Genomic DNA, 24,480 nt, shown 5'->3' with positions numbered 1-24,480 from the left:
CCCCCTTCCCAGATTCGAACTCAAAAATCTGCCTTTCCTCCCCTTTCACAGTGCTGGATCAAACCCAGGGTCTCTTATCTGCTAGGCAAGTATTTACCACGGAGCTACATCTCCAACCCTCAGAATATGTTTTTTTTCTTAATTTTGTTTTTTAAGATGAGGGTGTCTCACTACATTGCCCAAGCTTGCCTCAAACTCCTAGGCTTAAAATTCTCTTCTATCAGCTTCCTGAGTAGCTAAAAATATGGATGTGTCCTACCACATCCAGCATAGGATCTACAATTTTAACAAGGTCTCCAGATTTATAGGTACATCAAAGTTTGAAAAGCACACATTCTCATCAGAAAACAAGTGCTGGGCTGGGAATATGGCTTAATGGTACAGTGCTTGCCTAGCATGCATGAAGCCCTGTGATTCCTCAGTACCACATTAACAGAAAAAGCTGGAAGTGGCTTTGTGGCTCAAGTGGTGGAGTGCTACCCTTGAGCAAAAGCAGATTAGGGACAGTGCCCAAACCCTGAGTTAGAGCCCCAGGACTGAAAAAAAAAATACACACACACACACACACACACACACACACACACACACACACACACACACACACACACACACACACACACACACACACACACACACACACACACACACACACACACACACACACACACACACACACACACACACACACACACACACACACACACACACACACACACGGCAAAGAGTTATTTAGCTAGGCATGGTGGTACACACCCTGGGAGGCTGAAGCAGGAGAATCAAAACTTTAAGGCCACAGCCTGGGCTTCATAATAAGACCTCATCAAAAGGAAGAGAGGAGAAGAAGGAAAGAGAGGAGAAGGGAAGAGGAGAGGGAGAGCAAAGGAAAAGGAAAGGGAAAAAGAAGAAAGGGAGAGGGGAAGGGAGGAAGAGGAGAGGAGAGGGAGAGGGAGAGGGAGAGGGAGAGGGAGAGGGAGAGGGAGAGGGAGAGGGAGAGGGAGAGGGAGAGGAGAGGAGAGGAGAGAGGAGGAAAGAATGACAGATAAGGGGGAATTTCCAGGTCTTTGGCTTAAATAATTATGTGAATCATGAAGCCATTTCCTAGGATAGGAAATATAGCATGGAGTGGTTGAAGAAGACAGATGCTGAATTCTATTTTAAATGTTTAAAGTACTTATAGAATATTCAAGTTGGTGTTCCATAAGGCAATTTGCTAAACAGGTTCTAAAACTAGAAAAGAGATTTGAGTAGGATATACAAGTTGTACATCCCTATACAAAAAACAAAATCCAGATGCCTGAAAAAAATTCCCGATCTAAAAACATTTCTAACCCCAAATATTTCATATGAGATACTTAAAGCTATATAAAGTAGGAGTTATCATCTTAACTGCTGATAAATTGTGGCCACTGAAACTAAAGTTTACCTGGGAAAAATGTCTAGAGTAAGCAGAGAGCCCAGTCCAGAAGCATGGTTATCAATGCTATCTTAAGAGAACGAGGCAAAGGACCCTACCAAGGACTGTGCAAACACATCTGGAAATGATTAATGCCATCTACTTCTCTTTATAATGTCCACTTTTGTTCCTGTGATACTGTCCTGAAATTTTTCAGGTAAGTTTCCCTAAGAGAATGTTTCCTATAGGTGTGGGTCAATAACAAAGTCCTTTCATACAATTGCCTTTGCTCTCTCTCATTTCTATTCATACTTGTCTCCACTCCTTTCCTCCTCTTTTTCTCCGCTCCTCTCTCCATTTCCTCTCTTCTCCCTCTCCTTTTCCCCTCTCTTCACTTTCCTTTCTCTCCTCTCTTCCTTTGACAAGGTCTTGTTTTAGTGAGACCCTGCGCCACAGGTTTTTCTTCCCACCATCCCTCATGGTTTCCTACACCACCATTTCCATTTTATCAATTATTATTCAGATAAAGATAAAACCATTCATGTTAGAAGGAAATAGACATTTAAACTGACTACTGATGCTGAAATTCTTAAAAGTTTTAAAATCCTATAGCCTAAATTGGGTAGATACATTATCTGCAATGTATTCTTTAAATCATAGACATAATTAATACACTAAACTCTAAATTTCAATTTTTTACATACAATTTTAAAGGGTAATATTTTTCCCTTGAACATTACTATATACCTATAACTAATAAGCTATGGCTTGAATATATGTGTTCCTCACAAAATTCATGTTGAAACCTAATCCCCAATGTACCAGAATGAAAATGAAGGTGATTAGGTCATGGAGGGTTCTCATAAATGACATTAATGTCTTACAATAGAAGCTTCACAATGAGTTCACCCCTTTTTTTCCTTGACAACATGAGGACCCAGCAACAAGGCACCATCTCGGAAGCAGACACTGAACCTGCTAGTTAGCACCTTAATCTTGGACTTTCCAGCCTCCAGAACTGTAAGAAAATAAATTTCTGTTGTTTATAAGTTACCCAATCTAAAACTTATTTTAAAATTTCAGTACACATGGACTAAGACAATATGGAAAAACTTACGTTGTTCTCCTAAAGTCCTTCTGAAGTGTAGGGTATTCTGGCATCTTTCTGATATCTTCCCAATCTTTATCTTACAAAAAATATTGAATATTGTTATAGAAAATAACATTTATTTATTTATTTATTTATGTATTTATGTATTTATGTATTTATTTATTTATTTATTTATTTATTTATTTATTTATTTATGGTCATGAGGCTTGAACTTAGGGCCTGGATGCTGTCCTTGAGCTCTTTTTTTGCTCAAGGCTAGCACTCTACCACTTTGAGCCACAGCTCAACTTTTGATTTTCTGGTGATTAATTGAGGGTAAGAGTCTGATAGACTTTCCTGGCTGGGCTGGCTTTAAACCCTGATCCTCAGATTTCAGCCTTCTGATTAGCTAGGATGACAGGCATGAGCCACTGGCACTTTAAAAAATTTTTTACTGTTATTATAAAGATGATGTACAGTTTTTTAGTTTTAAAATATAGATCAAATATAATTTAAATTGCTTCTGAACAGGAAAATAAATTACCTGCAGGAAACCCCATGACACTAAATATCCGATCAAGTTGATCATGATGAAAGGGATTGCTTGTTTTTATATCTTCTTGACGACAATGAAAAATAGGTTCTGAAGTCAACAATTCAGCAAATATACAACCTATTGCCCATATGTCTATGAAAAAAAAACAAATTTTTATACAAATGCATTATATTTACTTAAGTATAATTCCAACATGCATATAAGAATACTTTTCAGTAAAACAATTCACAAAATACAGTAAGTATATTATGAAAATGTATAAGCCAGGTGCTGGTGGCTTATGCCTGTAATCCTAGCTACTCAGAAGGCTAAGATCTGAGAATCATGATTCAAAGCCACTTAAGGCAGGAAAGTCTGTGAGACCTTTTGGGGGGGGAGGGGGAAGGAAGGGGGAGAGCAGTCCTGGGCCAGGGCCTGGACACTGTCTCTGAGCTTATTTCTGCTAGCACTCTACCACTTGAGTCACAAAGCTACTTCCAGCCTTTTCTGTTTATGTGGTACTGAGGAATCAAACCCAGGGTTTCATGCATGCTAGGCAAGCACTCTACCACTAAGCCCCACTCCCAGCCCACCAAAAAGCTGTGGTTCAAGTGGGTAGATCACTAGCCTTGAGCACAAAAGCTCAGAGCCAGAGCCCAGGCCCTGAGTTTAAGCTCCAGTACTGGCACAAAAGAGATGGGAAAGGAAAGGAGGGAGGGGAAGGAAGGAAAAGAAGAGAAAATGTACAGAGTGTATAAGTGACATGGAATAGCTATTTCATCATGTAACAGACTGGAAGCCAAATAAGAAACATTTACTTTTAAATTTCCTGATGAAGTTAAACTCAGGAAGAACTCAACTTGGCAAGCAATGATTTTCTTTTTGTTTTGTTTTTTGAAGCCAGACCTTGCAATGTAGTTAAGGCTAGCCTCAAACTCCTAATCTTACTGCCTCAGCCTCCCAACTATTAGACTTACAGCAGTGCACAACTATAACTGGTACAATGAATTCGATTTGGGGAAAAAAATTTGTGTAGCTCATTTAACTGTTGAAGCACTAATTATTAATCTGAAATAGGAGATAAAAGAATGAAATAAGATTATAGTCAGATAAAAAAATTAATTCAGTGTGTGTATGAGAGAGAGAGAAAGAGAGAGAGAGAGAGAGAGAGAGAGAGAGAGAGAGAGAGAAGAGAGAGAGAGAAGAGAGAGAGAGAGAGAGATCTAAGGCTTGAACTCAGGGTTTGGGTGCTGTCCCCAAGCTTTAGGTTAGTATAGTACTCTACCACAGTAGAGCCATAGCTGTACTGGCTTTTTGGTGGTTAACTGGAAATTTGAGTCTCACAGACTTTCCTGCCCAGGTTGGCTTTGAACCACAATCCTCAGACCCTAGATTCCTGAGTAGCTAAAAATAACAGGCATGAGCAACCCAAGTCTGGCTTATAATTATTTTAAAGCAATTAAATGCATAATTATACAACAATGCATATTGAGTCTAGACAGATGTGAAAGAGTTTGGAAAATTCAACTTTTTTTTTTTTTTCCTGGTCGTGGGGCCTAAACTCTGCGCCTGGGCGCTGTCCCTCAGCTCTTCAGCTCAAGGCTAAGTGCTCTACCACTGAGCCACAGCACTGAAACTTCCAGCCTTTTTCTGCTTATGTGGAGCTGAGGAATCGAACCCAGGGCATCATGCATGCAAGGCAAGCATTCTACCACTGAACTACCTGGAAAATTCAACTTCTGTCTGAAAGACTACCAGCCTCTGTTCTTTTAGAAGAAATTATAAGGTATACGCTTATAAATAATACGAGTACACACAGGCTTTACATGAGAGAGTAGAAAATACATTTATCTATTCATTGACTTATAGCCTTTCTGCTAACTCCATTTCCAAGACAAAGTCTAGCATCTTTAAAAGTTTTGTCAGGGTCTACAAATGTAGCTTAGTGGTAGAGTACCTGTTTAGCATTCCCAAAACTCTGTTTTAATCCACAGCACCTCACAATAAAATTATTGTCTATTTAAAGCCACCATAGTAGGGGGAAAACAATGGAGGGGGTAACAATGTTCAAGAGGAGTGTACTCATTACCTCACTCATGTAACTGTAACCCTCTGTATAGTATCTCTACAATAAAAAAAATTAAAAAAAAAAAAAATAAAGCCACCATAGATTATTCTGTTGGGTTTTTTGTTTGTTTATTTTTGGTCAATCTTGGGTCTTGACCTCTGTCCTGGGGGCTGTCTCTGAGCTCTTCAGCTCAAGGCAAGTGCTCTCCACTTGAGCCACAGCGCCACTTCTGGTTTTCTGGTGGTTAATTGGAGATGAGTCTCACAGACTTTTCTGCCCAGGCTGGCTTTGAACTGGGATCCTCAGATCTCAACCTCCTGAGTAGCTAGGATTACAGGTGTGAGCCACCAGCACCCGGCTTTTGGGTTTTATATATGAAAAAACAAACAAAAAAACAAACAAACAACTATAATTTGCCAGGCGTTGGTGGCTCCCACCTATAATCCTAGCTACTCAGGAGGCTGAGATCTGAGGATCATGGTTCAAAGCCAGCCAGGGCAGGAAAGTCCCTGAGACTCTTATCTCCAATTAACTACCAGAAAACCAGAAGTGGTACTGTGGCTCAAATGGTAGAGTGCTAGCCTAGAGCTGAAGAGTTCAGGGTTAGGGCCCCATGATGACAAAAACAAACAAAACAAAACAAAACAAAAACCTATAATTTATCTTCTGGTACTATAATACTCTACCTACAACATTTTATCAAATGTGAATTAATTTTTATGACATGTATATTCATATTTATAAGTTTAAATAAATGCCACTTAGGATTTATTAGAAAGAGAAAAGTTAATAATGCTACAAATACGGTGTATTATAGAAAAGTACAGTATTTACCACAGTGTTACTATATTCTACAGATAAGAGTTTGATTATATTCATTAATTAGAGTAACTTATTCTTTTGCAAAACAAATAATACCAAATGGAAAAAGATCTACATAACAATGCTGAGAGTTTGGTTTTGAGGGTTTTTTTTGTTTGTTTTTGTTTTTGGTGTTAGTCCTGGGGCTTGAACTCAGAGCCTACGTGCTGTACCTGGGTTTGTTGGGGATTTTTGCTCAAGGTTAGCATTCTACTACTTGAGCTACAGCTTCACTTCTGGCTTTTTCGTATATAAGTAGAGATAAAAATCCCCTCCCCAGGCTGGCTTTGAACCATGATCCTCAGATCTCAGCCTCCTGAGCAGATGGCATTACAAGGGTGAGCCAAAGGCGCCCAGCTTAAAAATGACCATAAAGAATAAATAAATAAATAAAAATAACCAATGAATAAGGGGACTGACAAAATGTCTCAAGTGACAGAATAATTGCCTAGTAAGTGTGAGGTCCTGAATTCAAACCCTAGTACTTTTTTTTTTTTTTTTAGTCAGTTGTGGGTTGTGGGGCTTGAATTCTGGGCCTTGGGCTGTTCCTGAGCTCTGGCACCACTTCTGGTTTTCTGGTGGCTAACTGGAGATAAGAGTCTCACAGACTTTCCTGCCTGGGCTGCTTTAAACCGTGATCCTCAGATCTGAGCCTCCTGAGTAGCCACGATTACAGGCATGAGCCACTGATGCCCGGGGCCCAATACCTCTTAAAAAAAAAAAAAAATTTGAAATCGAGAAATATAGAAGTCAATAGAACTCTTACAAAGAGCTATATACTAGGTTTTACCAAGTAGCTTTAGTATTATAAAGCTATAATAAAGTTATACTTACTTACATTTCATAGATACTTGGTATTAATGAATTTGATGTCAAGACGATAAATCATTTTAGATCAACTTACCAATGGCCTTTGTATAATGCCTCGCACCAAGCAAAAGTTCTGGAGCCCGATACCAAAATGTCACAACTACTGGATCCAAATCTGCTAGTGGCTTTAGGGGAGAATTGAACAATCTGGCAAAACCCATATCAGCTAAAAAATAAAATAAATTCATATAAAATTTAGTATCACATTATTAAAACCATTCAGGGTTGACAACAATAGCTACTGGCCTTATAGAACAATGCTTTCCCTCTGAAAAAAATAAAAGCAGAAATCTATATCACACAGTGGGGATTATGTTTAGTACTCCCCCACACCCAAAAAGATACTACTACTGTGCCTGTTTTGTTGATTAAGAGCAAAATAGTTATACTTGTGGGAGTATGCTCAAAAAAAAAAAAAAAAGAGCAAAATAGTTTCCTCTGACTTGGCCAAGACCCCATAAAGTAGGTTCAGAGTCAGAATTAGAATCCAGCTCTGACTGCAGGGACAGTTAAAATATTCTTAAATGTTTTTCAAATCTAAAACAGTCTAAAAATCTAAACAATTACTTATTATTTCTGCATACCTACCTATGTATAGAAGAACTGATTACACCTAGGTTCAGTATGTCCTAAGGCCAACTTCCCTACAAACTCACAAGAGCTGATTTGTATGGAGCTCTTTCATACAGCATATTGGTGACTTGGAACTGGCTATGATAGAAGTATTTATAACATGAAAAACAGAAAATTCCACAAACTGTGGCTTTTGTCCTCCAGAAAATCAGCTGAAGAGTAACCAACATATCACACGTTTCCAAAAATATGACTAGAATACACAAGTTATAACTAGTTATAAAGCAGTATTTAACAAAGGTCTAAACCAAAGTTAATTGATTTAAATTTTAGGGGCTACATAAAACTAATAAAAAGAGTATTCAAAACTACAGTTAAGTCATAGAAACTATTTTTTTAGATTTTGTAAGTTTACAAATGGCACACAAACACACATATAACCTGTATTACCTAATTTAATCTTCATAAAAATAATAGTTTAATAAGCACTCCTGAGATGAAAGATCTAAGGCCAAAGCAGTTGAATGACTTGTCCACATTGATAGCAATAGTAAGTAAAGAGCTCAGTATTTAAAAAATCATGCTACAATTTAGGATCTGACTAATTATACATCCAGTAGATTATATATATGACAATTACAAGTCACAAAGTCGCTGTCACACGAATGATAAACCTCTTAATTTGAAATATGTAATATATGCAGGTAATTTGAATACATAAGGGGCCCCACTATACTATAAAATGCACAAATAGACAAAAGCATTTCAACTATAGAAAATCACTTAATCTAAAACTAATCTGCTATGACATAATATACATTAAAATTTTGATTACTGTGATTTTGTTGCTTTAGAGTTTGAAATTTTTACATTTAAAAAATTTACAAGACTTTTTGAGGATGCTTTGGAGTATCTAGGTCTTAAGAAGCAAAGTAACCCAAGGAAGACTACACTGATGCCTATTCTTTTTAAACTAAATTTCCCTGTAGCAAACAAAAATATTCAACCATTTTACTAATATTATACCTATCATTCTATAATATTGCACAATATTCAAAGCAATGCTTTATACATTTAATAAATGATCATTGTTGTTGATAGCAAAGTATGTCACCAAATAGATAAAAATGGCTGCAAATGATATGGTTAATCAGATTAAACAACCAGATATGGATTACAGTTGATGGCAAAGTATGATGAAATGCCATATAATTCATTAAAAAGCACTTTAAAGCAGAGGCAATAGCTTTTATTTCTCCCCTTACACTTTATCTCTTTAGTTTTAGGTAAGTACATCTATTTAATGACTAGATGAAATCAAGGCCAAAAAGAAGAAAATAGTTTTAAAAATTATTCCTATTATATAAACATTAAAAGCGCTTCAAACCACTTTTCAAATAATTACTAATTTAGACAAAAGTTAACTAGCCAAAACACTACTAGAAGAATTTTTAAATATCAGACTGAGTGGAATTGTTCAATTAAGAAGACTGATGTAGCAGAATTCTGGTGTGGATCCTAATCAGGCAATATCAAATGATAGAAAAGCAGTCACACAAGTTCTACCACACAAAGAACTTATATAACAAAATACAGGGAGTATATAAAAGTAAAAAGCTAATTACATAATGAGAATAAAGTAAGTTGCTGGTTTTTACTAGGTACAAAATCTATGAAGGGATTATGTCTCCTTCAAGGTGTTATCGAGAATAATGTTTAATAGACATTTATGGACTAAATAGTTTAATAGACTAAATAGTTTAATAGACTAAATTGAAAGTAGAACTTGATCCGAATCCTGGAAGACAAGTATTTTTATAGTAAAACATAAAGGCAATAAGTAAGTTATAAGGGATGGAGGGTGTAGCTCAGTGATAGAGTGCCTGACTAGCAAGTGCAAGATCCAGGATCCAGCAACAGACTAGATAGATATTGGGGGGGGGGGGGGGAGAGAGAGGGAGAGGGGGGGGGGACATTTTTATAAGGTCTGGGAACCCAGAACCTAATTCATGCTAGGCAAAAAATCCTACCACTGAGCTAGCTATGTTCTCAGTTCCCCTATGATTGTTATTTTTTTATAACAGTGATGATGAAGTTGGGAATATGTATCTCAGTGGTAGAATACTTAGCTAGTATGTATGAGGTTCTGGGTTCAATCTCCAGCACCATAAAAATATTACTAGTGAAATTAAAAAATAATGTGCTATTAAAACAAGAAGCTCAATCAACTAAATCAATCGTTTCTTCATTAGAACTTTATTATTAATTACTGCTTACTTTTTTTTTAAATGCTAGTCCTCAGTTTGAACTCAGGGCCTGGGCACTGTCCCTGAGCTTTGCTTACTCAAGGCTAACACTCTACCTCTTGAGCCACAGTTAGACTTCCAGCTTTTTTTTAGTAGTTGACTGGACAGAAGAGACTAATGGAGTTTATTGCCATGGTCCTCAAATCTCCTGAGTAGCTAGGATTACAGGCATGAGTCACTGCCCCCCCCCCAGCAGCTACTGTTTACTTAAAATCCTGGTTGATCTTGTATACAATTATAATTCTCTTTTTCTTTTCTTTTGTGCCAATACTGGGGCTTGAACTCAGGCCTGGACATTGTTCCTGAGCTTTTTCTGCTCAAGGCTACCTCTCTACCATTTGGGACACAGCTCTACTTTTGGCTCTTTGGTGGTTAATGGGAGATAAAAGTCTCAAAGACTGGGCTGGGAAGTTGGCTCAGTGGTAGAGCGCTTGCCTTGCATGCCTGAGGCCCTGGGTTCGATCCCTCAGCACCACATAAGCAAAAAAAAAAAAAAAGCCGGAAGTGGCGCTGTGGTTCAAGTGGTAGAGTGCTAGCCTTGAACTGAAGAGCTGAGGGACAGCGCCCAGGCCCAGAGTTCAGGCCCCACGACCGGACCCCCCCAAAAAAAAAGTCTCAAAGACTTTCCAGCCCACTGGCATCTAATCATAATCCTCAAATCTCAGCTTCCAGAATGGCTAAGATTAAAGGTGTGAGCCCCCATCCCCCAGCAGTATAATACTGACATTCTTAACAATAAAGTAACTGCGCTGACCAGATTACAGATTATAGAATTTTATGTTGAAGAATGGTAAGAAGACATTAGATTGGGGGAAAAGGATGTAGTGAAGGGCATAAACAACAGAGAATCTAAAATGATACTGAATTTGCTTTGGGACAATGGAGTATATGTTGTAGGAGGAAACCCAAATAGAGGGGAGAACACCTTTAGTTGGGAAGAACAGAATCTAAAATCTAAAATCTTACAATAAGTGCCAAAGACTCTAAGACTGAGGATATAACTTATCAAATCCCTTAAATATTCTAGAGGGAGATGGAGACCATTCCCCAAACCAGTGTTTACAATGTCTTAAAATAGGTTAATAAAACATAACAGGAAATAGTGAATAAAATGTAGACTAACAGCAAAAGCAGTAGATATAAAAACAGAATTTCATAATTCCATATAAGCCAAAGGAGAAGGTCTCAAGGACAGCTAGTCAGAAGAACAAATGATTTACAGCAGTAAAGGAGAACAGTGACTGATACACTTATTAAGATAGAGGTCACCTTTTAGAGAAAGTTTTGATAGAGGGATACAACTAAGAGGCTTACTTGTAAACAATTAAGTGAAAGCAAAGGGTAAACACCAACAATAGAGGAAAAAGAGTGTCTGAATTTGTGTTTGAAGGGGGGAATATCAGAAATGCTAAATAAAACAATGTGGAGATAAAGATTTATTTTTAAATTGGGAAGAGGACTATAAATGTTGAAAAAGGAGAAACAAGAAGGGCTTAAATGGCAAAGTTATGTTATGGGGAATTTAAGTCAAGTGGGAAGATATTTAAAAGTCAGAAAAAAGACTAAGATAGTACCTTAGAAAGGGAAGATTCACTATTTCCCTAAAGCTAGATCAAAAGCTCAGTTGTTCTAACAAAAATCAGTGACATTATACCAGATAGCTCTGATATCACCAGGTACCCACATTTGTAGCAGAAAAATCTCAGGACAACCTATGACTTCTAAAAGATATCAAAGACAAGAAAGACTGTATTTAGACAAGAAAGACTGACTTTCTTGTCTTTGATATCTTTTAGAAGAGGGTTGTGTAAAACAAATAAGGTAACATATGGAAGCAAGTAGTACACTATAGTAAGTTGTTTATCTGGCTATCTCTCATAAGGAGGGACTATCCTTTATCTCCCTTCCACTTGCATCTGGCAAAAAGCAGGTACACAACAAATGCCTGTAAGAAAGACAGTGCGGGGGCTGGGAAGGTGGCTCAGTGGTAGAGCGCTTGCCTTGCATGCATGAGGCCCTGAGTTCGATTCCTCAGCACCACATAAGCAAAAAGAAAAAAGCCGGAAGTGGCGCTGTGGCTCAAGTGGTAGAGTGCTAGCCTTGAGCTGAAGAGCTGAGGGACAGCGCCCAGGCCCAGAGTTCAGGACCCACGACCGGACCCCCCCCACCACCACCAAAAAAAAGAAAGACAGTGGGTATAAAATAATAGAAACAATAAGGAGTGTTGGAAAGGGAAAAGAGGAAGTGGCTACCAGGTGCTTAATTAACATAAATATTTTTAAAATAAATTTGTATTCAGCAAACTCAGAACAGAGATTTAAAGAAAGGAAAACTAACTTAGAACACCTTCAGGAATTGAGCCATAAGTAGGAAATCAAGCAGTGGGACAGGCTCAGTTGAAGTAGGAAGCCATGAATTTGGAGGAAGTCACGTAAGCACAACTCTAATATAGTATATTCCAACAGAAAAACAAAAACCAAAAACCAGGGGCTGGGAAGGTGACTCGATGGTAGAGTGCTTGCCTTGCACGCACAAGGCCCTGGGTTCGATTCCTCAGCACCACATAAGTAGAAAAAGCTGGAAGTGGCGCTATGGCTCAAGGGATAGAGTGCTAGCCTTGAGCTGAAGAGCTGAGGGACAGCGCCCAGGCCCAGAGTTCAAGACCCAAGACCGACAAAAACAAAAAAACAAAAACCAAGCTGGTGAAACGAATTTTATTTTAAAATCCTTTCTGGCCATGTTTTAATCTAAGACAGGCAAGTGTAAGAAGATGTGTGTATATACCTATGTGTACACATACATACACACATACAAACAAATATATATTCATTTGGAAAAAAAACATGATAGTACCTAGCATGGAACATTACAGGCTGGGGTGGAAGAGTAAGAAGAGATTGTGAGACTGTCTCAGGGCCAGGGAGACTTATTCAAGGAAAGAAAAGTTGGGGAGGGAGGGATCATGGGAGGGAGGGAGAGAGGGAAGGAAGGAAAGAAAGAGAAAAGAGAGAAAGAGAGAAAGGGAGAAAGAAAGAGAGAAAGGAGGGAGGGAGGAGGTGAAGGAAGGAACTAAGATTTAGGAGATTTGCTTCGGATGACTATGCAGAACAATGGTGGTAACATTTAACACAAGACTGGGATATTATATGGATTTAGTGTTTTGTGAGCTTGCTAGTCAATTCCCAGTGATGTCTCAACTTTAGAATTATCTTATTTTGGGAAAAGCCCTAGTATTTTTTCAAAAATATAATTTTATTGTTATTATTAAGATGTTATAGAGAAACAGCCATTTCACAATTCAGGTAATGCATACATTTCTCTTTTTTTTTCTTTTTTTTCTTTTTTTTTTGGGGGGGGGGGGGGTCTGGTCGTGGGGCCTGAACTCTGGGCCTGGGCGCTGTCCCTCAGCTCTTCAGCTCAAGGCTAGCGCTCTACCACTTGAACCACAGCACCACTTCTGGCTTTTTTCATTTTGCTTATGTGGTGCTGAGGAATCGAACCCAGGGCCTCATGCATGCAAGGCAAGTGCTCTATCACTGAGCCACCTTACCAGCCCTACATTTCTTTTTGGACTGTATCATTCCTTCCTTCACTTTTCCCCAGTTTCTCCCTCCCATTTCCCTAAGGGTTTTTATAGATTATCTGCCTATATTTTCCAATGCTTTTGCTAAGAATACTGTAATATTTTTAAATTAACTATTTAAATAAGAGTGTGAAGAAGGGAAACATCTTTATAATCAGTTCTTAATAAATTATTTTAGGATTAATTACCTACCTATTTTGACTCTCCCCCTTTCAGGACCTTCTCCCATTACTAGGATATTTGCTGGTTTCTAGAAATAAAAATAGAGCATTCAAATTACTATGCTTATTCTTTTGACATGCTCTAAATGGAAAACCTTATAATTGAAAATATCATTTCTATATTTTCATCAAAACTAAACTAATCAAATATTAAGTACCCTTTACATAGTTGAAGCACTTGACATACACTTGAAAGTTAGCACTAATTTTATATAAATACATTCGCCATGGAAACATACCTTGTTTTCAAAACTATACCACCCAAATACTTACGAAGTGATTAAACCTATCATTTCTATTCACCATATATAAAAACTAGTAATGATATTTTAAAACCTGCACAAACTATATAAATTGCTTATTGACCCAACAAAGAATTTATGTATTGAGGGAAAGAAAAGTTGGTAGAGCTAAAAATCAAACATAGACAAAATAATTGTGTTCACTTAAATAAGTCAAATGACAAACAAAAACATGTAAATCAAATGGAATATTCCTTGCTAAATATTTTTAAACTACCACTGGAAAACATGATCAACATTCAACAGACACCACTGACATTCATATCAGCAATAATACATGCAAAAGTAAGAAACTCCAAATATAATTTTAAGATGTAGGGAAACAAAAGCAAAATTGATACAGATTTGATAAAGAAAAAGTATATGCTGCAAATCTGTTATCTCTACTTTTTCTCTCCTCTCTTGCTGGTCCTGGGGCTCGAACTCTGGCCGTAGGAGCATCCCTAAGCTTTTTTTGCTTAAGGCTAAAGCTCTACCACTTGAGCCACAGCATCACTTCTGGCATTTTGTGAGTAACTTATTAGTGATAAGAGTCTCAAGAACTTTCCTGCCCTGGCTGGCTTCAAACACTAATCCTCAGATCTCAGCCTCCCGAGTAGGTAGGATTAAAAGGCAAGAGCCACCAACTCTAAGCTTATCTGTCATCTTTTAATTCTTCCCCACCTGCAGATATTTGTAAACAAATGATGACAGGATTAGGTGTATGGGGAAGGAAATAAATCACCTAACCCTCCCGCCTCCCCACCCCTTCCTGGGGCTGAACTCAGGGGCCTGGGCTCCGTCCCTGAGCCTTTCTAAGCAAAAGGCTAGAGTTCTACCACTTAAGCCACAGAACCACTTCAGTTTTTTCTGTTTATGTGATACTAAGGAATTGAACCCAGGGCTTCAAGTATGCTAGGCATGCACTCTACCACTAAGCCACATTCCCAGCCAATAAGTCACCTTTGTAAATACTTTGGAAGGAAAAATCGTGTGTTTTTAATTTATTGGGCTCATCCATTAAATCAGTAAACATGTTTTTAGTATTTCCTAGATATAAGGTTATCAATACAAAGCATTAAAAGAAGGACAAATTGTGGTAAACTAAAGCTTCTAATCTCCAGATACTATTTAGAAGGTTGTATACTATTAGAAGCTAGTTATACAAAGGTCTGAGGTATGCAATTAGAGACTAAATTGGAGTACTTTTACTTTTTTATCTCTGATTTTTTTTAAATTGAAAACAGTAATACTGAGCAGAATCCAGCATAGCTGAGTAGAGGAAGGACCAGGGCATTGCAAAAGTTAACAAGCCAGGTGCTACACAAGCCAGGTGCTACACAAACCAGTAGCTAGGATATAGCCTGCTATTCAGGAGTCTGAGATCTGGTAGGACAAGGTCCAAATTCAGCCCAGGTAAAAAAGTTTGTGAGATTTCATCTCCAAAAATAACCAACAAAAAGTCAGGTTGTAGGTATGACTCAAGGAGTAGGGCATAAACTGACCAAGTAAAGTCAAACAAGTACAAGGCCCAGAGTCCAGACCTCAGTATTCCCCTCTCCACCCCAAAAGATAATGAACAAGTATGCTTAGAATACAATTAAGAAGTCTGACTTGACAGGAAGGAAAAGGTTCACAATGGGGGTGGTAGATACATTCTTTAAATGCTGGATGACATAATCTGACCCTATATTATAGTCAGTGAGATTACTCAAAAGAGGAAGTATGGAAAAATTACATTAAATGAAGTAAGCCAAGCCCAAAGAAACATAGGTCCCATGGTTTCCCTTATTTGCAATAACTAGTATATGTCTGGGACGAGCAGATATGACCAGATAAGATGATGTTAAGCGAAATGAACCACAAGATAGGGACACAAGTGGTTTTTTCTTTCTTGCTATTGTTTCTAATGCATTTATAATGTACCATGTGATTTTTTTTGTTGCTTTGTATCTTCCTCCCTAATGGTATAATCCGTTTTCACTGTATTTGATGTCGGTCTAATTTGTGGAGGGGAAGGGAAAAAACAAATTGTTTAAATAGGGATACAGGTGGACCCATTGCAACAATGAGATGTACAACACACTAGGTTGAAAAATGAACTTTACAATTTAGGCTGGGGGGGGGAGGTGTAGTTGTGGAAGTGGGAGGGAAGGGATGGTAGGGGAAAAACAAAGGAGGAGGCAACAATGCTTGATAGGAAATGTACTCATTACCTTGCTCCTGTAACTGTAACCCCTCTCTACAGCATTTTTACAATTAAAAAAATATTTTAAAAAAGAGGAAGTAAACTGGTAGCAGAACTGAGTATGAGGTGATAAGGGAACTGGAGGATTTGAAGCTAAGAATACTTTAGAATGAAAAATTTACTGTTGTGACTGGTTCCAGTCAAAAGATTAAGAAAATAGAGTGAAAAAGTTTTCATCAAGATCTTGAATTTATGTAACTTGAAGAATAATGCCTTTTATGGAAATAGGAGTTATGAGAGCTACTAAGGAAAACAAGAAGGAGATGACACTGAATAGGAATAGGAGATCTGCATTTGAAAGTTATTGTCACTAAACTATGAAAACTAAAAACACAGGAAAGGACTAGTCTGTCGCAACAGGACAAGTAAAATAGCATCAGACAAAACTGAATTTTCAAAATTCAAGTTTGACAACTACTTATCGAAGATTCATTTAATATAAAATGCTATATGGCAGCCAGTGGCTCATGTCTATAATTCTAGCTACTAAGGAGGCTAAGATCTGAGAATCACAAATTCAGAGCCATAAATCTCATAAATATATGAGATTCTTATCTCCAAATAATCATCAAAAAGTGGAGGTATGGCTCAAGTGGTAGGGTGCCAGTTGTGAGCAAAAAAACAGAACAAGACCAAGAGGACTTGAATTAAAGCCCTAATTCTAGCATGAAACCAAACCAAACAACAACAACCAAAAAAACCACAGAACTGAAGATTTTCAAGAGAAAAATGAAGTCCTTGACTTCAAAAAACTTAAATCTACAATAGATCTAAGTTGTTTTAGAATAGAAGACATTATGAAAAGTACTAAAGTAAAAAAAAAAAACAAGAATTACTAAGAGACTATGATGCTTTTCAGTGAATATGAGGATAGTCTTCAGGAGGATAATTCTGGATAATTTCTTTTTGTCAGTCATGGGGCTTGAACTATGGGCCTGGGCGCTATCTCTTAGCTCTTTGGTTCAAGGGTAGGCTCTACCACTTGAACCACAGTGCCACTTCCGGTTTTCTGGTGGTAATTGAAGATAAGAGTTTCACAGACTTTCCTGCCTGGGCTGGTTTTGAACTGAGATCCTCAGATCTCAGCCTCCTGGGTAGCTATGGTTACAGGTGTGAGTGCATTTCTGGATAATTTTTTTTTTCCTTGTAGGTTGTTGGGGCTGAACTCTGGACTTGGGCACTGTTCCTCAGCTCTTCAGCTCAGGCTAGCCCCTACCACTTGAGCCACAATGCCACTTCCAGATTTTTCTGCTTATGTGGTGCTGAGGAATCGAACCCAGGGCCTCATGCATGCGAGGCAAGCATGCTACCACTGAGCCAACTTCCCAGCCCCCTGGATAATTTTTATAAAGATGACCACCACACTGCATCAAACCCCAAACCTACTCATATGCTATTAACAAGAGACCACCTAAATGTAAGGACCATAACACAAAAGGAAAAGGTATTAACAGATATATAGGTTACCTAAAGGATAAAATTACCAAAGACAAGAATTTGCATTGTTTTATTACCTTTCTCTCTTACCCATTTCTTTTAAATAATTCTATAATAAATAGGTGGAAGGAAGAATGAAGGGAGGAAGGGAGAAGATTTTAATATTCCCCCTACCCAATTTCTTTCTCTCTCTCTCTTTTTTTTTTTTGCCAGTCCTGGGCTTGAACTCAGGGCCTAGGTACTGTCCCTGAGCTTCTTTTGCTCTAGGCTAGCATTCTACCACTTGAGCCACAGGTGCCACTTCTGGCTTCTTCTGTTTATATGATACTGAGGAATCAAACCCAGGGCTTCATGCATACTAGGCAAGTACTTTACCATTAGGCTATATTCCCAGCCCCATACACCCACTCAATTTCTAATGATAGGATTTAAAGACTCATTTCTACAATGTTAAATAGTTACATAAGGTTTAATTTTGCATGTATTAATATTACAATGAAAGAAATGGAATTCTAAAAATATATACGTAATCAGGCATGATATTGGTATGTAATTCAAGCACTCTGGAGGCAGAGCAGGAAGATCTAGAGTTTGATCTACTTTAGGCTACATATTAAGACCCAGTCTGGAGAGAAAAGAAAAGAGGAAAAGACAAAAATCTAGGTAGCACAGGGTTCTAACAGCTAAGGGAAATAAATTTTATAAGTAGCTGTCAGGTAAAATAAAACACCAGGAAGCAAGTACTCAAAAGGGATAGGGGAAAAGGTAGACAGAAGCGGGGGGGGGGGGGGGGGGGGGGGAGGGGGAATGCAGTCAAGAATTCAGTGTATATCCTACAAATTAAAAAGATGAGGGAGGGAGTGGGAACAGGAAGGATGGGTAAATATGTTGAAAGGGATGACATTAATCAAGATATATTGTATCCATAAATTTTTGTTGAATGGCAACTCCTTTGTATAAAAAGGGGAGGGGCTGTCAGAAGATGCAACCAAATGGACAATTGGAAGGTCATTGGTGACTCAATAAATGCACCCCAAATAAGTGGAAAGGAGGCAAAGGCAAATGTGGAGGATAACTCTGAAGGCCTTAGTAAAAATGAGATTTCTAGAAGACACAGTCTAAACTGCCAGCCCAGGCAAGAAAGTCTGTGATACTCTTATCTCCAATTAACCACCAGAAAACCGAAGTGGCACTGTGGCTCAAGTGGTAAGGCGCTAGGCCTTGAGCTGAAGAGCTCAGGGACAGCACCCAGGCCCCACACCAAACCACCCCCCCCAAAAAAAAGAAGTAAGAATTGGGGGGTGGTGAGAGAGAAGGAGAGACAGGGAGAGGGAGGAAGGGAGAGAGAATGGAAGATCTAGTTCTTGGAAGTTGGTGAAGAACACCTTTGAGATAACATACTTGAAGCCTATAGAAACTCTGTAAGTGTGAGGTCTCCATGCAGAGTCTGAGATGAGGATGGGGCAGTGGTATGGTTTACTAGGGTAGTGACACATGAATTTTTTGTTCCATTTGAGAAAAGAATCCAGAGTTTAAACCATATCAAAAAAACTCCTGTACCCAAATTAAAACCTAGATCACATAGAGGAGTTATATATTTATTTAATCTTTTGTTGTTGTTTTTGGCTACAAATGTAAAATATATGGATTCATACTTATTTCTTCAATATATTTCTAAATTATAACACATGCAAATATCTATTTATCCTTTTTTTTTTTTTTTGTGCCAATCCTGGGCCTTGAATTCAGGTCCTGGGCATTGTCCTTGAGCTTTTTGAGGGAAAAGCTAGCACTCTACCACGTGAGCCACAACTTCACTTTCAGCTTTTTGGTAGCTAAAGGTTGGGTGATTAAATCGCCCAATCTTTCTGGCACTAGCTGACTTTGAACCTCAACTCTCAGATCTCAGCCTCCTGAGTAGCTAGGATTACAGGCATGAGCCACTGGCACCAAACCTATTTTTTATCTTTTTGTTTTTTTGGTGGGTCGTGGAGCTTGAACTCTGGGCCTGGATGCTGTCCCTCAGCTCTTCAGCTCAAGGCAAGCACTCTACCACTTGAGCTACAGCGCCACTTCCGGTTTTCTGGGTTTATTGGAGATAAGAGTTTCACGGACTTTCCTGCCCAGGCTGGCTTTGAACCTCGATCCTCAGATCTCAGCCTCCTGAGTAGCTAGGATTACAGGCATGAGCCACCGGTGCCCAGCTTATTTTTTATCTTTAAGTAGTAGTATAAAAGAGTTTCAATTTGACTTGTCAATTTATGAGTACAATATATGCACCTTGATCAATGTCACCATTCTGTCATCTCTACCACCACCTATACTCCCTCTCTCTCTACACACACCCACCACCGTGGTACCACCACCACCACCACCACCACCAAGGACTTAACTTGAGACTTCCCATTCTTGATGGGCTCTTTTCTTATGGTTGTACTCTACCAGTTAAGCCAAGCTTCCCCCAGTTCCAGTTTACTGCAAATAAAAGTCTCAAAGCCTGGACTGGCTCAAAACTACTATCTTCAGATCTCAGCCTTCTAAGTAACTAGGATTAGATGTATGAGTCAACAGTCCCAGCCTATTTCATCTTTTTATTTTTTAAGAAGGAAAAGTACCGAGGTTTGAACTCAGGGCCTCCTACTGCTAGTCAAGTGCTCTATCTCTTGAGCCACACCTCTATCCTTTTTTGTTATAATTTGTTCCTAGGCAGGGTCTTTGCCCAGCTGCTCTTGGACTGCAATACTCCTACTTCTGCCTCCTGAGTAGCTAGATTACTATGTGCCACCTTACTTGGCAAAAAAAAAAAATCTCAAATATTCATCCCTTATTTTAGATTATCTGCCCCCTTCAGAACAAGTAGATAAATGTTAAGACCACAAGACATTTATGTTTAAAAATAGCAATTCCAACAAAATTAATTATCTAGTCACCATTAAAATATGTTTAACTGTTCAAAGAATTTTCACATCAATCATTACATTTCTCTTAATGAACATAATCTAGGTCCTACAAGGCGATAGGGCAAGTCTTAGAACAACTCAATCCCATCCTCAAGATTCTACACTGAAATTTTTTATAAATGTTTAGTTTTCAAAAGGCTAACTTTAGGGGTGATTAATCTCATTGAAAGCATATGTGTTTAAAAAAAAAAAAAGAAATTATAGTGCATACAGACACACTCCTACCCTCACACAAATCTAAAAGGATGATGAAAGGGTACCAAAATTGTTCTGACCTAGTTACATCCCAATTAACACAGACTATGCTTTGCTAAAACTCTTCTTTTTACTGTGAACACACAAAATGCCAGCTGTGAAAGAAAGTGATACTGCTGGGTTTGCACACTTTAGTTACCATAGAAACAGAAGAAATGGCAGGAGTTAAATGCCTAACGGTTATCAGCAATAAAATCAGAGAGACAAATCATTGCTACTAAGTTCATTTTAGTTAAAATAGTATTTTAAAGCCAAAAGTCAGAGGGAAAGTATGATAAATAATATAATTACTCAAAAGCTATTCTTGAACTCCCTATATTTTTATAAAATCTTATTAAATCTTAAATTTATATTCATGACGTTTTTAATCCAGACTTGTTTTTTTTGTTGGTCATGGGGGCTGAACTCTGGGCCTGGGCTCTGTCCCTTCAGCTCTTCAGCTCAAGGCTAGCACCCTAACCACTTAAGCCACAGCGCCACTTCCAGCTTTTTTCTCCATATGTGGTGCTGAGGAATTGAACCCAGGGCCTCGTTCATGTGAGGCAAGCACTCTACCACTGAGCCACCTTCCCAGCCATTGCCTTTTCTTTTTATAGGAACAATTTTTTACAGAGTTAAATTTATTTCCATAATCAACACATCACAAATACAATAGCCTTAGAGATACATAATTATTTGCTTTGTATTCCCCACTCCAGAACATTTGGGATAAAAAATATAAAGCTTATGACTTTTATCAGTACTAATTAAAAAAAAAAAAACAGAAAAAAATACAACATAATTGACCAGAACAAAAACAAAGTATCAATTAGACTAGTTTCTGAAACACAGTCCAGGAGAGATAATAATGGCTATTCCCATACTTTATTTAAATATAGTGGGCACAATTCCCCTTTCATTTGATACAGAAGTATATTCCCAGAAGATCTTCTGTTCATGTTCCTTTCCACACACTGTTTTTTATTGTTCATCCTAAACAAGTCAGATTTTGAATTGTAGCAAATAGGCCAAATAATCACCTAAGAGTAAGAGCTATGTTTTCTTCTCTTTAGCTAGGACAGTGGGTGTTTGCTAATAGTGTTAGTCTAATGTATCTGTTTACCCTTCAAATAACCTCATTAATTCGATAACAGAGAACTGTAAAACAGAGAATCTGATCTTTGTGCTTGTAACTCCCAAAGCACAGATACATAGTTTTGTCACTGTAGCTATTAAAACCTTGCCACTATAAATATTTTTTTGTTTTTTTTATTTATTTATTTTTATTGTGAGAATACCTCACAGAGGAGTTATAATTACATGGGCAAGATAACGAGTACATTTCTTATCAAGCATTGTTGCCTCCTCTTTGTTTCCCCTTCCCATCCTACATAAATATTTAATAGACATTTGTTAAATGAGGGAACAAATAAATGACTAAATTGAAGAATTGACTTGAAATCCATGGGCATCAGTGTCCTGTGACAGGCAACATCCCAGTCTTACAATTGTCAGAAAATATGTCAAGCTCATTTCTGAATATGGGCTTTTTAGAATTCTGATTTTAGTTTGTTCTAGAGTTGAAAAAAAATCAGGTATATGCTAACAACCTCTAGGACTCTAACTTTCATGTATTTTAAGAGATATGTCTGTCAACTACATATGGGCCATCTCCACAATTATCACATACTTAACTTGTCCACCCTAATTTTTTACTTTTCCCTGCCCAAATTGCCAAATAAAAGCAGTTTAAATTCCACTCTGCCCTTCATACCTCAGAGCATATCAATCCTCAGCCCAGTTTGGTTGCTCAGCTGGCATTCTACCAATACCACTTTGACTCACACCTTCAGCCCTGCTTTTTGCTCATTATTTTGGAGATGCAGCCTTGGGGAGATTTTTCTACCAGGTAAGGCTTCAAATTGTGCTCCTGGGGATCTCAGCCTATTAAGTAGCTAGGATTATAGGTGTGAGCCACTATCACCCAGCAAACTTATTTTTTTTTACTTTGTTTTGGTGGTACTGCATGCAGTTTGACATCATGGTCCCCCACTTGTCAGGCTGGTGCTCTACCACTTCAGCTACACTGCTGCTTCTGAGTTTTCAGTGATTAATTGGAGGTAAGAGACTCATGGCCTTTCTTACCTGGGCTGGCTTTGAATCATGATCCTGAGATCTCAGCCTCCTGAGTAACTAGGATTACAAGTGTAAGCCTAAGGTACCCAGCTGCTTATAGTTGCTTACCCTATGTTTTATGTTGTCTCTTCTGCCTGTAATGCTCCCTGACCTATCTTTTTTACCTTATTAATGAATAAATATATCTACTCATCCTTAGTATAGTCCTCTCCAAGAAAGCCTCATACTAATTGATTAGGTATTCTTCTATATATTTAGTAACTTATACTTAGCCAATCCTTAAATAATATCTATCTCTAATCCTTAAGTAATATCTATCTATCTATCTATCTATCTATCTATCTATCTATCTATCTATCTATCTATCTATCTATCTATCTACCTACCTACCTTCCTATCTACCTACATACCTACCTACCTACCTACCTACCTACCTACCTACCTACCTACCTACCTATGCATGCTAGGGATCAAATCTACAGTTTAAGTGTATGCAAGACAAGCATTCCACCACTGAGCTACACCCTTGCCCTGTAATTTATTTCAAAACTTGTTTTATGATTATCTGCTTATGAATCTTCCCCGCAATGTACCACCCATTCAAGGAAGGAATTGTATTTTACTAATCCCTGTATTTCCAGTGTCAAGTATGTTAGGAAGTCAAAATTTGTTTCTGACACAAATATTTTTAAGTCCATAACCCAATACTTCTTCCAAATAAATCCAGTTACAAATAAGTTAATTTAAATAACTGTTACATTTGGTAATACTATTAGTGTCAAAGGGTTAGATAAACCTTTCTATTCACAGAATCTTTTAAAATGTTTAAATGAAAACATTTTCTTAGTCGTAAGTTTCATATTTACAGCCTGATCCAGGCTATCTGTAAATCAGAAGTAGCCTATAATACTAAATGCTGTGATTAATCTCATTTTACCTTAAACTAAGTTGGCAAGATCTGTAATATAACACTTATGTTAGTCAAACTAAACAATAAACATTGCCTGGCAATCCAGTACTGCCAAGAGTTAACAAAGCACTTCTTTGTCTGCCTTTTAGAAGTGGTTTTGGGCCTGAGCAGCAGAGATAAGCTTTTCTTTTCTTTAACAAGAATCAATAAAAAGCAATCATTATAAAAAGCTCAATGTAAGACAAACATATGAATCTAGAAAGCTATTGTACCTAACTTTAAGGTCAGGAAAAGAAAATAATCAACATATATTCCATGTTTTAAAAAGGGAGAAAGGAATCTGTATGGGGGTGGGGAATGATGTTGGTTGGCATACATTGTTTGTATGTATAGAAATACCACAATGAAACTCTTGCACAACTAATTTATGCTAATAAAAAGATATATTCCACATTGATATCAATAGTAGCAGGAATAATACTAAAAAGGCATTTAGAGTCTATGCTCTTCATTAACCACAGCAGTCCATCCTCAGAAGCACCACTTAGAAAAAGTAGTTTTCTATTTACATCTGTGCTATTCATATGCAAATAGAACAATTCACTCTTATTATCATAAAAAATTAAGAATGTTGGAGAAATTCCAAAATGAGCCCCTTGTTTTACTGATGAAGAAATAGTTCCAGAGAAAAGGATCTAGAACCTCAGCCAGTATACTCTCCCTTGGCACACACATTAGATTCCACTTCCCAGTGATACACTCCAGGCCAGAATT

At 37.8% G+C, this 24,480-nt stretch overlaps 1 protein-coding gene across 7 annotated transcripts in view; it reads right to left on the bottom strand.

The window, feature by feature from the left end:
• Cdk19 (cyclin dependent kinase 19) overlaps positions 1-24,480 on the bottom strand; it is a 142,153-nt gene that overhangs the window by 43,285 nt on the left and 74,388 nt on the right. For all 7 annotated transcript variants that reach the window (XM_070010562.1, XM_070010561.1, XM_070010560.1 and 4 more), the window contains 4 exons: positions 13,472-13,529; positions 6,852-6,983; positions 3,028-3,171; positions 2,511-2,580 (listed from right to left, as the gene is read on the bottom strand). In XM_070010562.1, the coding sequence (XP_069866663.1) occupies positions 2,511-2,580; positions 3,028-3,171; positions 6,852-6,983; positions 13,472-13,529 (404 nt within the window). The remainder of the gene's footprint in view (positions 1-2,510; positions 2,581-3,027; positions 3,172-6,851; positions 6,984-13,471; positions 13,530-24,480) is intronic.

This window comes from Dipodomys merriami, unplaced genomic scaffold (assembly GCF_024711535.1).
Source record: "Dipodomys merriami isolate MVZ:Mamm:240054 unplaced genomic scaffold, mDipMer1.0.p SCAF_8, whole genome shotgun sequence".
Classification (NCBI taxonomy): domain Eukaryota; kingdom Metazoa; phylum Chordata; class Mammalia; order Rodentia; family Heteromyidae; genus Dipodomys; species Dipodomys merriami.
The sequence above is the reverse complement of the archived record's forward strand: the minus strand, read 5'-3'. Positions and strand labels throughout refer to the sequence as shown.